Below are 13,661 nucleotides of genomic sequence, written 5' to 3'. Positions count from 1 at the left end.
GGAGAGAAGCAGCAGCAGCAGCAGCAGCAGTGCGAATGAGAGTGAGCATTTCGTTTCGTTTTCTGATCTAATATCGATCCAAATCGCCAACAAAGTTTTGGAAAAAATATTCTCTACTGTATTTATATTTATATATATACACACACACGCATTGCAACAAAAACAGAAACAATTATATTTACGAAGCGCAGCATGCAGCAGTGCAGCAAACCAGCGGGACAGGCAGCGCAACCCGTGAAGACGCTTTCCCCGCCATGGTGCCGCACGGTCTGTAATATACACACACCACGTACACATGATACAACACATCCCCATGATGCATAGAACACAGTGAACAAAACGATCATACACTTGCATACACACGCGTACAGAACTCTTTTTTGATATAGTATAATAAAATCGAAAATCAATCAAACTACACACACTTTTAACCCACGGCACGATTGAGAACGGCAACGTTGAGGCCTTCACTTTCCAAATCACGCCGGTCAGTCAACGATAAGACAACGACAACCAGCGCGACAGGCGGGGACGGGTTTTCCTTTTAGCTGCCACCCCGCCTTGTCCCGAAGATGGCTAAAGGCCATAGGCAATCGCGACGCTCGCTTTTAAATGCGGTTGAAGTCAGAACGTCTTTGCACTATCGGGCGCGTACCGCCTGCAATGTGGGTCACAGGAACAGAGAGACTCCCCAAATTTACTGCCCATTTGCCCAGGGAAAAGCAATGTGGCCTCCTTTAACGCGCGTACCCTTCGTATGGCCGCTTGACCTATTTCGCAGTGTCCGAAAATAAAACCAGTTCTCAATTCAGCTCGGTGCATGAATTACGATCAAACCACCAAAATGTAGGGAAAGGAATCGGAGCGCGCATCCGAGAGGAGGAGTCCGTCCGAAAAGATTCTCCCACAGGGTTCGCAGCGTCGCTTGAATGTGTCCCCTTCTCCCGAAACTGAGCAACATTTCTGCGCGCTCTTGGGTCTCTCTCTCTCTCATTAGTGCGCGCCTTCCCATCCGTTTTAAAACGAACAAGCGATCGCTCGCGGTTCGCACAAGAGCGGTTCGGTTGCTGCACTCCTTTCCCGGAGCTGCATGTGCCACGAGATTCAGGCCTCCCGCAGGCCTCGCCGCGCTGCTGTTCTCGCGTGCTTGCGTGTGCGACTCGCGGGTTACTGCGCCACCGCCACCGCCATTATGCAACGTGCGCCGAACGACCGAACGCAATGGGGAAGAGAAGCCTCCTCGCGCGTCGCTCGCAATATGAAAACCAGCGCGCTGCTTTCGGTTTCAGTCGAGCTCCAGCATCAGCCGCAACCGGACACGGCTGCAAACCATACAGCGGTCCCGTTGCTACTTTTTTTTTGTGTGGGAGTTCCATTCCGACCCGATCGCGCTCAGTGGCCGTTAACGTAGAACGAAAAATTAAAGGTTTGTGTGTACTAACATCAATTAGTGAACGGCAGGAGTGTGATGTGTAACAAGCATTTCTACGAAACCAGAGCTTTAAAGCTTTCTGTTTGGGTAGCTTCTGTTTGTGTGTCGCAAAACGTGCCTGATCTTCGCAGCAAAATTAGAGCGTAAAGAAAAGAGGACAAACCCTGTCGCCTGTTAGCCCCGTCAGTGTAGAGTGTGTGTATGTGTGTATGTGTGTGTGGGGGGTATTTTTGGCACATATTTCGCTCGAGACCTGTTCGCGTTGAGTAACGCCTATCGATCGGACCGGAGAAAGGCACGAAGATCGCCCGTGCGGTCAGGTGAACCGGTGTGCGGAGGGGCGTGCGTTAAGGCACAAGCCACAGTGTTACGATCGAATGCAAACATGCAAATATAATAAGCGATCGTTCGCATCGCGATCATCATCAATATGATGAACGCGTGAGGCAATACGTGTGTGCGGCGGCGACGATTTGACGGCTCAGTGTGTCTATCGAGCGCCCGAGCATAAGCATGGGAACGGTTTTTGTATTTGTTCAAAACAAGATACACTGCGCTTGCCGCATATCGGTCATGTTGGATTGACGAGCAGCATATGGCAAAGCGCGCAACATTCATGCTGGGTTACTACACACCGCGGTTTCGTCAAACTGCTACCGGCTGGTAGCATCTTCGAACGCTCTCGCCCGCGTGTGCACGGAAGAAAGCAACGCATCGACGCGCGTAATACCACGCGTATCATCGATCGCACAAGAAGCGACGCGTTCAAACAATCTTATCGAAATCGCGGATGTCTTTCAGGGCTATCGGTTTTCTCAAGCGAAGGTGTTGGCTGTGTACACACTACACAACACACGACGGTGGCGATGCTGTGAGCCTACACGTTTGGTCAGGCACGAAACGGTTGTGACACAGCACTGGCTGACACTGATTGGTGCTTGTTTGGTGGGCCAATGCCGACTCCCTTTCAGCAGCACCCACGTTCCCCACGATCCATTGATCATCGATCGAAAATTAGTCCACTGTATGTTTACTTCCTTTTGCAGGATACAGCGTTCCACGGGGAACGGGACATCGTTTAACGGACAGGTAGGAAAGAACGGAAGCTATCTTTAAACGCTGCCGAAGGTCACACCGGCCACCGGTCTCGCCAGTCACGCGTGCAATGTACGCGATCCGCGTGCTGATCCTGTCGCTCGTTTCCATCGGTGTCCACTCCAGCTATGCCCTGCCACCGTCCACGTTCGGCGAAGCCTTGGCCAGTGCTGGCCAATTATCGAACAAACTGAAGGTAAGCTAGAAGTGACAACACAGACGAATTTATCCACAAATAGGGAGCGAGTGGGTGTCACTTGCTGGGAAGAGAAGAGGTTCGTCGCTTGCCGTTGTGTTGATGTCTTTTCTTTGCGGGTTTGAATAATGTAAACACCGTTGGAAGCAGTGATTTTAAATGCCGATTTTTCGATGCACATAGGTGTTGGCATCTTTCGTTTTACTGTTTTATGTATTTTTTTTTTTTGAGCATTCACTTTTCGTGATCATGTTCAGGTTGCTGCTGGGTAAATGGGACCATGGGTATTTTTAGAAAGCTCTTCTACTGTCACTCACACTCCAAGAGACGCACATTAATCAGTGGGAAAAAAGGCCCAAGAAAGACAAATATTACTTTGAAAGCGTATATCCATCGTCTTGGCGGCCAAGAGAGTGCTATTCAAATTGGTAGAAAGTGGCGTTTGGGTAAAACAAATAAATAATAGGCATCATTCTTAAGCTGCAGTCATAACAGTTAAATATTTGACCACTTAATGCACGAACAACAACTTTCCTGGCTAAAGATAAAAGTGAATGCAAGCGCGAACAGCTGACCGAACAACGATCAACGTACGGTCAGCGCAAAAGGTGCGAAGGCTTTCACCGGTCCACACTGGGCACATACATCTCCTAGCATTTAAACAAACTTGTCAAGCTTTGAAATCCATTCTTCAATTAGCAGCTGTGTGTCGGTGGGAAAAAAAAACGAAAAACGTACGGCAGGAATACCTTTCAAATGTATCGCGTATCAATCAGTGCCGCCTTTTACAGCCCTGCAGCCCTGTCTGTCTGCTTGCCTAAGCTGGCCCGCGTGTGACCCTGAAGGGCTCCTAATTAATCTTCACCTGCACCAAGACGTGACGTGCCCTTGTCCTTATGCTTTATTAATGCTGGCATAATCTTTCACCATTCTGACGCTATTAGCGAGCGTTTTTTTTTTTATCCACAAGTGGGCAAAACGATCGCTCTAAGGCGAGCTAACAAGTGTAGTGGAAGCGATTGCACTACAAAGAGAGCAATCGGGGAACTTGTTGGTTTCTTCCACCCTTTAAATCACAACCACGGATAATGACGCACCAACGTTTGTCTACCGCAAACAAAGCGCAAACGAAACGATTGAGTCACTAAACATGGAACGCACATTAGCGGCGTTCGCATCAGTGGATCCTATTCCACCTTCTGCAAATGAAGCAGAAGTATCCCCCCAAGCATCTCGTCAAACCACCCTGCACTGTGAGCATTGAAAATTGACACAGAAAATGGCAAATGACATACCTTCTCTCCCTGCCCACATACCAGCGAGCGCCCCACAGTACGTGACCTCACGATGGTGGTAAGTGTACCGGTCGCGGTGTACTGCTCGCTTAACGTATCTTCCCCATCTCCACCGAAGGCCACCACGGATGCGGAAAGCAAGGAAGGTCTCGGTGAACTCCGGCACACCCGCCCGGCGACACGCTCTCCTCGTAAAACGCTCCCGCAAGCGAACGCACAGCAACCGTTGCGCGGATGCTAGTGTAATGCGATGCACCGGAGGATGGAAAGCAATAGTGAAATTGTGTGCCCACGGTCACTGATCGAACGGAGGTGGGTTAGGGCAGCGGGTGGCAAAGAAAACATAGCGAAAGAGCGTGTGGATGGGGAGGGTGGAGTGGAGCAAGGAAAGAAATAACCTTTCTCAATGGCAAGGTTACGACCGACACCGGGTGATATCTTTTCTGGCGGGGGGAGGGATAGAGGTGGCTAAAGCAAAACTCTTGCTTTGACTGTTAATTAATGCCTGGGTTGCCGAAGCGACGACGACAACAACAGGTGCATCGAAGGCCGTACAGCATTACGCGATGGTGCACTGGAGCGTTTGAAGGGGTAGGAACTGCTTGATACTACAGCATAGAAGGGGCCCTGGTTGTAAGCCTGTTCTGCTTTATAGTTTTCCCTTTTTCGTGTGTTTTTTTCTTTCAACTTGTGCATTGATCATATCAGCCACGATCATCGTGTTTAACTTCTTAACCTTTCTTGTTATTGCTAGAACATACAGGGTTTTCCAGGGGTTAGTTAGTTGTGGAACACTTCCTTTACTCTTTCTTATGGGAAGTGAACTTAATATGATTGAAATTCCTATTCCTATTCATATTCCTATTGGATTTATCCAACAAGGGCTCTGTAGAGTCCAATTCCCATTACATTTAGTTCATTTCGCGTGAGAAAGAGTCAATAAAGTGTCCCACAGCTATGAGAACTCCTGGAAAACCCTGTAATCTATTACATTCGCTATTTGTCTGCGAAAATGTACAGAATAAGTTCTGAGCAGCCTTAACCTTTCTCTCTGTGTTTCTGGGCCACTTAATTCCACTACTGTTAGACCCACTGCGGCCATCGTAGCCTTCTGGTTATTCATTTATGTAACCAGGTGCATGACAAATTGGTTTTTCATCAGACATCACATCATTGGCACACTCAACGCACTAGCACTAGCTCAAATTGAGCCATCAAAACCCATCAATAGGAAGTTGATTGGCATCGAACGGCAGCTTTTGAAAAGTTTCCCTCTTTCGCGTGAAATTTATATTCCCTACGCAAGCGGTACCGTGGGATGGGGGGAAGGTAGGGGGAGAAATGGCCCAACTTTGTCTAACCGCTCTTGCACCCTTCCCACCGGAACCCGAACAGGAAACGGCGGCATGGAAAACGTTCACCGGTATCGCACGCGACTCCGACTCGATCAACTCGCTCGTGCGCATCATACCGCGCACGACGATGGGTTTCGTGCGCGACGTAGTTAGCTCGTTCAAGCGCGAATCGCGCGCCATCATCCTCACCAAGAACGGTGCACTGGAGGGCCGGCTGCAGCAGGTAAAGGGCGGCGGGTCCGGTTCGTTCTACGCGTTCAAAGGCATCCGGTACGGGCAGGCGCCGGTGGGCGAGCGACGCTTCCGTGCCCCGCTGCCGGAGGAACCGTGGAAGGGCATACGGAGCGCAACGCGCGAAGGATCGGTCTGCCCGCACCGCAACATGATACTGGACAACTTCAAGGGCAACGAGGACTGTCTGTTCCTGAACGTGTACTCGCCGGAGCTGCCGATCGGTGAGGACAGTCCGCAGCTGCCGGTGATGGTGTGGATCCACGGTGGTGCGTTTTCGTTCGGCTCGGGCAATGCGTTCCTGTACGGTCCGGACTATCTCGTCCCGAACGGGGTCGTGCTGGTTACGTTCAACTATCGGCTCGGACCGCTCGGCTTCCTAAGCGTTGGGCGGGATGCACCGGGCAATGCGGGCTTGAAGGATCAGGTGCTGGCCCTGCGCTGGGTGCAGGAAAACATTGCCGCGTTCGGGGGCAATCCGGACGATGTGACGATATTCGGCCAGTCGGCGGGATCCGTCTCGGTGCAGCTGCTCACGCTGTCGCCGCTGTCGAAGGGCCTGTTCCACAAGGCGATCGCCCAGAGCGGTTCCGTGCTGAACCCGTGGGCGATCGCACGCGACACGAAGGAGCGAGCGTTCAAGCTCGCTCAGCTGCTGGGCATTCGGACGAACGATACGGAGGAGCTGCTGGAACAGCTGCGCCGTGCCAGCCCGCAGAAGATTGTGGACGCCGCGCTCAAGACGCTTACCGCGGAGGATGTGCGCAAAAGCATCGGGCTGCCGTTTGTGCCGTCGCTCGAGAGCTGGACCGGGGAGGACGCATCGGAGGAGGAGCCGCTGATCGTGGAGGAACCGCTGGAGTTGCTGAAGAGCGGTCGCTATCACCACGTGCCCGTGATCGTCGGGTTCAATTCGCACGAGGCGATGCTGTTTATGCGACGTAAGAGATCATGCGCGCGCGTGTGTGTGTGGAGGGGGAAGAACTAGTGGACGAGTTAGTAACGGGTTTTCTCTTCTCTCTCTCTCTCTCTCTCTCTCTCTCTCTCTCTCTCTCTCTCTCTCTCTCTCTCTCTCTCACTCGTTCGGAATGTTCGGAATGCAAGGGTTGCGCAAGGATCCGAACCTGCTGCAAACGATCGACGGTGACTTCGAGCGGCTGATACCGCTGAACCTGCAGCTCGACCGGGAATCGGACGAGGGCAAAGAGTTCGCGGCACGGATGAAGCGTTTCTACATGGGCGACCGGCACGTCTCGAACGAAACGGTACAGGAGATGATGAACGTAAGTGTGCGCACAGAGTGTGTGTGTGTGTGTGTGTGTGTGTAAGGATGGACGGCTCAGCCAACACACTAACCCACCGACATACCCGTTTCCTATACAGCTCATGTCGGATGTGATGTTCCTGCACGGCATCACCGACTACGCCCGGCTGCACGCGTCCCACAACGGGCTGAACTCGACCTGGGTCTACCGGTTCGCGTACGACGGTGCGCTCGGCATCTACAAGCGGATACTGGGCATTGACTGGCCCGGCGCTTGCCACGGGGACGAGCTCGGCTACCTGTTCCACTTCGGCGTGCTGAACCTGCGGCTCGACAACACCTCGCCCGAGCTGCAGGTGATGCACAAAATGACCCGCATGTGGTCCAACTTTGCCAAGTACGGGTAAGTAGAGTGGAGATGGAGCAGGGTTGCATTAAGGGTGCCGCGTGTTTTGGACCGTTTTCGTGCGGTCACTTCGTTCCCTTAGCGCGCTCCGTACGGCGGGGCGGGTTGTGAAAGGCAGCAGCTTTTCGCGCAGCGTAGCCTTTCCCAACGTAGCCCAAGGTGGTGTGGTGGTGGTGCGCATCTTCTTGCCATCGTTTGGCAGGCATATTTTGGCTGTGGTCGTCGAACTGCTCTTTTATTGCAACGACTTTTTTGGGTTTTGTTTTGTGCTGGGGCTGGAAGTCACGTTTGCGCAATCGTTTCGGACTGTTCGAAGCGATGATTTCACCGTTAGCGAACGCCGTTAGGACATTTTCGCATACTAATCAGCGTCCGGAGATGCGGGGATGGCTCGGTAGCAGTTGGACACCACAGTCGGCTTGAAAAGCGGACGGTCAAGGTTGACACCCAACACTGGCCAGAGCAACACAAACCAAGCCGAAAACTAAGCGATAACATTATGCTCAAGGTTATGATACTGTTGCGGTTTACGATATGATCACGCTCGTGCGCCAGCAGCTTTGTGATGTTGTAAAGTTGATTATAATACGAAAATGAGAGGGAGAGAGAGAGGCACTATTAAAAAAAAGCCGCCAATTTTGTGGCATTTTCCAGGCTTTGATAAAGGTTGATTGTTTCGCGTATGACTTTTAAAATTAAATTAGCCTTTTTATCATTTTGCGTCCCCTCTCTTTTGCCGTGCAATAAATCGCTAACGATGCGTGTGCATGTGAAACGAACACGCGGATGGGATAAAACCGTCCGTCACGTTGTTCAGCCGGTTTAATGAACCGTGCGTAACCTCAATCGTTTGGCCACTCTGGCGTGCTGGCTATTATTTGCGGCATCGTTGCAGTACCTAAAGCCCTAGGTTAATGGGCGCAAATAGCACCGACCCTTTCGCGCAATCATTGGCATCGCCGGCCATCGCTCCATCACTCCGGGACATCCCGAAAGGGTGACCCCATTTTGAAAAAAAAAAAAAAAAAATACTGCCGAAAACTGACACAGCAGCTGATCATGTGTACGTACGCACCTTTCTGCTTTGTTTTCCCACTTTTGCCCCCCCCCCCCACGAACAAACCTTCCCGTCGTTGTCTTTTCGCCGTTGTAACACTTTGCAGTGCGGTTGCACTCAGCGGCCAGGTCAACGGGGTCAGATGGGAAAGGTTTTCGGTGTGGCCACATTTTAGACAATTTATACGACCGTTTTTAATTTGCGCTTGCGCTTGGGTGGCAGCTGCGATGAGGCTTTTGAGAAGGGTTTAGTGCCCTTTTTTGTTATTACCACCAGAGAGTAAGTAGTACACTGCACGATGCAGCACGGGCTTTTGGTCAACAGGATGTAAAGGGCTGATTAATTTACATGGGCACAGGCTTTCGCATAAGTAAATGTTAAATTAAAGCTTACAGTGATGCAGCTTAAAAAGAGTTGCTCCAGCCGTTCTCTTTTTTCTGTATGTGTGCGTGTGTGTGTGCTGATCGTTACACAATCCGTGGAAGTGGAATAGTAAATTAATAAGCACAGGGCGGTTTACAGCAGCTGCTGCTTTGGGTAACAATGAAATGTTAATTGGGCTGAGCAAGTAAATGTGGCCCGATTTGAGCAGAAACGATAATAAAAACCTATCCAGTCGGTAATAATAATCTGCATAAATTCCTATTGTAATGGAAATGTTTGGATGTGCAACAGTTCCAATTAAATTGTTTTATTTGAATTTATAATTATGAAATTTTCCCTCGAAACCCTAATAAAAATGTTAGATGAAACCTTGGAGGACTCTAATTAAGGGAGGATCTTCTACTTTTTGACGTATCGATCTATGCGATCGTTGATCTATGCCGTCGGCGTAATACAAGCCTTCCTATTAGTGACGGCTCCAGACAAATCCACACCCACGGCTCCGGAACCGGCACGCAGTAACCAAAACAAATCCTTTTCAATTTAGGTTCCAACCGGAAAAATCCGTAAATAACCGAGTAAATCATGTATAAAGGAATTTATCAAAAAACCGATAAGTTATGAACATTGTTATGAACCAAACTATGCAAACGGGTGACTTCATTGGGACAATCTTGTATAAGTGCGACGGGACCAAGGAATGCTACACAACGTCTTCTTCTATTCGGCGTAACGTCCTACGCGGACTTGCCGGCCTATACAAGCTTTCGAGACTTAATAATCCACCCATTATTGAGTCGTTCGAGTTGCCATTGGAGCGATACCGACTCCGGGCAAAAGTCGGAGTCAGATCCGGAGCCGTTGGTGCGCTCCGGAACGTCCATCACTACTTCCTATGCTGTTTTAGTACTATGCCACCGGATGGTGATCCCTTACTATGATGGGGACGGTCACGATAAGAATGAATTACTTCCGGTTTTATACGCACCGATGTGGTTCAAGAGTAGAACAATGATTTTCCTTGGAATTATAGAGTTATACAGTCATTAAAACAGTCATTTATAGCGTTTATAGCATGTGGTGATAACAGCATCTGATAACAGCATCAACTCAATCAGTTTGCAAACGTCAGAAAATTCTGAGTATCAATTTTTAAAAGCATGTTTTGGGACAGACACATTTCAACATTTAAATGGATTACTACCGGTTAGGGTTGTACGGAAAATAACTTACTCTTTAAGGTTGTAAGTTTGATCAGTTTCAGTATGCTGATCTGAAGTTATTACCAGTTGTTCTTGAATTTCCAATCTTCCAGAAAATGCCAATACAAAGAAATTTGAATATTTAGAACAAATATGACCCATTTTAAGGCGTAACAGTTTATTGCAACGGGTGCCCACGGGTGCATTGAAGCAATTAGTAACTTATCAGCGAGTGAGGGGCAATTGTCATTAAAACTATGCAAAAAATACACACACCACATGCGTATGCTACTAATTGACCACTTACAGCTACGCTATTATGTTATTTTCACACATGCTTAAGTTAAGCGCGGCACACATTGCGCACAGCGAAATCTTAATTTTATCCCATGATTGCTAGGTACTCTCGCTTATGTTTGCGTTAAACTAACATGACGCTTACGAGACTTAACAGAATAGAAAGAGAGAGAGAGAGAGAGAGAGAGAGAGAGAGAGAGAGAAAGAGAGAGAGAGAGAGAGAGAGAGAGAGAGAGAGAGAGAGGGGGGGGGGCATGTGTGTGTCGTTGGAATCTGCTAGGGCATCAAGGGAATGATGATGTGTCCGCTTGTATGCGGAATGCGTGAAGAAGTTATGCAAAATATTTTTAAAAAAACCCACAAAGCAAGACAATTAGCAAGAGAAAAAAACACATATGTTTCTTCAAACAATTGGGTGCTAATGGTGAGGTTTGCAGTTGATAACACCTTCTACCGATGGATCGTGCTGGCGGGATAGTGAACAACTCCCAATTTGTCCGAACACCATCCAGCCGACATCTCGTGCTGGAACCGTTTTATTTCGATGGTTTGCAATGTACCACATGCACCACACACCCTGCCCGTCCTGGCAAAGTGGCAAACCGTGAGGGTGGGCCCCAAACTAGGTGCAGGTGGTACGGTGGTCTAACAGTCTGGGTATGAGTACGAGTGCGTCCAAAGTGCAGCAAATATGGGGGAGCAGTTTGTTTGGTTTTGTTTCGCATTTCCTTATGTAATGTTTTTACAGCCCCACCGACCATCGATCAACCCCGTGCGGACTGTGTGTGTGTGTGAGTGGTTCGCGAAAAATACGCTCTTGGTGTGGTGTGGTGTTTGGAAAAACTCGATTCCCTGCACCGCACCGATGCGAACCGGCTTTCCTTCGCACCTTTGCGGCACAACAGCCGCCCTCGAACTGTACCGCCTATGGGGTGCGGTACAAGACCGACCTGCTGCTGGTGCTGCTGCTCTGTAGCTGTTGGTAAGCCCATGTAGGTATACTGTCCGCAAGCAGCGCTAGTCCAGGGTTACGTCCAATTTTAACCTCTGCCAAGGGACGAAGCTATCGATGGGGCTCGTTTTTCGCAGCCGCAATGGGGACCAATAGCGTGTGCGATGACGCCGGTTCCGAAACTCGAGCCACTGCCCAAGAGCTTGCTGACCCTTGCGGCACATTGGCGATCGTCAGCGTGCCTGAGCTGTTGCCGTCCGCCCGTGTGTATGCTTGTGCAGCAACAGAAAAGTAGTAACAGTTTAAAGGCACAACCTTATTTTCGGAGGGTGTTATTTCCACACGATACGCGGTGGGAAATTTGCACATCGTTGCTTTACGCACTGAGTGTACGCTGGGCTGTGGTAGAAAGTTTGGCCCAGCCCAAGCAGCAGGCAAGCGGGTAATAGAGTAATGCCGGCTAATTTACCATTCGCTGCACCTGTATGCCGGCAGGGAGGGGACCGGTTAATAATAATGTCAAAAAACCATCCAGCAATGAGGCAACGTGGCAACGGCAACACACAAAATCAATCAACTAACGGCGCTTGCTACTGTCCCATGCAGACTGGCTTTAGATGGTCCTACCGAATCGAACCAACTGCAACCAGATTCCCCAACAAGGGCTTGATTGATGACCGTCACGAATGGCCAAAAGGTGGTGCGAAGTAGAGAGCCAGCGCTCAGGTCTCAGGTGTACTGCGAGCCTTAATTATAAATCCGGCGTGCCTATTCTTGTGCGCACACATCATCATCATCCTCATCATCACCACGCTGCAGCGATTTATCAATCCATGTAGGCGATGCGGCGTACCACGTGCTCTCGACAGATGGCGCACCAAAACGTCCATTTTAACATCGCGCGACATTGTATCAGCAAGAAAGCTAATTAAACTTTTGCAATTCGTTGACTGGTGTTGCACTAAGAAAGAGTAATAAGAACAATTTGATGCCGTTGCTAATGTTTCTTTTCTAGCTGCTATTAATTTGATTGTTTGCCTGCCTCCTCCTATATTGACCTTTTTACTTTGACGATTTGAAATTTCAGCAATCCGACACCGTTCGGAGAGGATGAACTGCTGCTGGGCATCACCTGGCCGTCGGTCATACCGAATACGATGAGCGAGCTTCCCTATCTAGAAATTACCGGTGGGCTCGAGCGCAAAAATAATCCCGAAGCGATGCGGCTACAGTTTTGGGACGAAGCGTTTACTAAGTACAATGGCAATTTGCTGTAATCCGGAACTTAATAGTACAACGAGAGGGAGAGATCGTATGCAGCCGGTGCAGTATAGTGTGTTTTTATGTGTGTGTGGATGTGAAATATTACAATTATTAGGTGCTCCGTACACTCCATGCATTCGAAGGTGGAACATAGCTTTAGGCAAATTTGGCTAGCCATAGATGCCGGAAGGGCGAAAGATATTAGGATTGTTTTACTCCCCAAAAATGTCTCCCCAAAAATGTTGTCAGCGCGAATACATACCCGTACACATATACGTTGGGGGGGTTTTATTGATTGCATTAGCATTCCCTTTGCTTTAAGCTGTAGAGGTTAGGCATAAGCGTTGCTTTTACCGTGCTGGATTTAGCAGATGTTATGTTTCCACCCACTATAGGCAGTAAGTTAGGATATAGAACTACAAAAAATAGCGAATTTTTGGACACTTTTTTACCGAGGACTGAATGTTGAAAAAATGAATTTACAAATAAAACCACTAAAAAATTTGAAAATAAAAATAATGGTAATTTTTTTCCTCAATTTTGTATCTATTTTGCAAAGCTTTTTTTTACTACAGTTGACTATGGGAAGGGTTTTAGCACAGCTTCAAAGAAACCATTGTTTAGGAAGAAATTTTGCCTAGCCTTCTCCACTCTTTGGTAAGGCGGAATTGCTATTATCGAACCGATGGATCCTCATTAGTCAGTAAGCTAATGGTGTAATGTGGAAAGAAAATGGCGTTTGTGACAAAAGATCAGGAGCATAATATGGTGGGACACACCAGCAAAACCCACAAAATCTATTCTGCAACGTAACGGAAAAAGGCAATAACGGCCTAAGACATCGGTTTAAAATTCAAACATGATAGTAGGCATTTAGTATTTTAGTAGTATTTTCACAGGGCCAACCCCATTCAGTTCATGTTAGTGATGGGCGGGTCGACCCGAACCTACCGGGTCGGAGCCATCCGTAAACGACTCGGAGTTGTACGGGTGTATTCGAAAGACATAAGTAGGTTCAGTTGGCACAACGATTCAGGTAGGTGCAAGAAATCATAAACGACTCCGACACGTTGGTGCAGCGACTTCGGATCTAGTCAGGCCATAGAAGTTCGGGCGAGTTCGGGTCGACCTGAATTATCAGTATGTACGAGAAAGCATAAGCAAGGTATTGAACCTATTTTGATCCGACCCGAGCACCTACTTATAATTTGCGTCGACCCAAACTCGTTGCA

General features: G+C 48.8%; 1 protein-coding gene across 1 annotated transcript; it reads left to right on the top strand.

The window, feature by feature from the left end:
* The first annotated feature begins 1,296 nt into the window (after positions 1-1,296).
* LOC121590107 (esterase B1) lies at positions 1,297-12,922 on the top strand. Its single transcript, XM_041909501.1, has 6 exons — positions 1,297-1,426; positions 2,479-2,723; positions 5,414-6,545; positions 6,709-6,887; positions 6,988-7,271; positions 12,254-12,922. Exons 2-6 carry the CDS (start codon positions 2,598-2,600, stop codon positions 12,441-12,443), a joined length of 1,911 nt encoding a protein of 636 aa, XP_041765435.1. The 5' UTR covers positions 1,297-1,426; positions 2,479-2,597; the 3' UTR covers positions 12,444-12,922.
* The last annotated feature ends 739 nt before the right edge of the window (positions 12,923-13,661 follow it).

Source organism: Anopheles merus, chromosome 2R, assembly GCF_017562075.2.
Source record: "Anopheles merus strain MAF chromosome 2R, AmerM5.1, whole genome shotgun sequence".
In the NCBI taxonomy this organism is placed as follows: Eukaryota; Metazoa; Arthropoda; class Insecta; order Diptera; family Culicidae; genus Anopheles; species Anopheles merus.
The sequence above is the reverse complement of the archived record's forward strand: the minus strand, read 5'-3'. Positions and strand labels throughout refer to the sequence as shown.

Bases quoted from the DNA above. Each gene is read 5' to 3' on its own strand.
- LOC121590107 (XM_041909501.1), top strand. From the start codon at position 2,598: ATGTACGCGATCCGCGTGCTGATCCTGTCGCTCGTTTCCATCGGTGTC. The intron at 2,724-5,413 runs GTAAGCTAGAAG...GAACCCGAACAG, and splicing joins AATTATCGAACAAACTGAAG to GAAACGGCGGCATGGAAAAC. The intron at 7,272-12,253 runs GTAAGTAGAGTG...TTGAAATTTCAG, and splicing joins TCCAACTTTGCCAAGTACGG to CAATCCGACACCGTTCGGAG.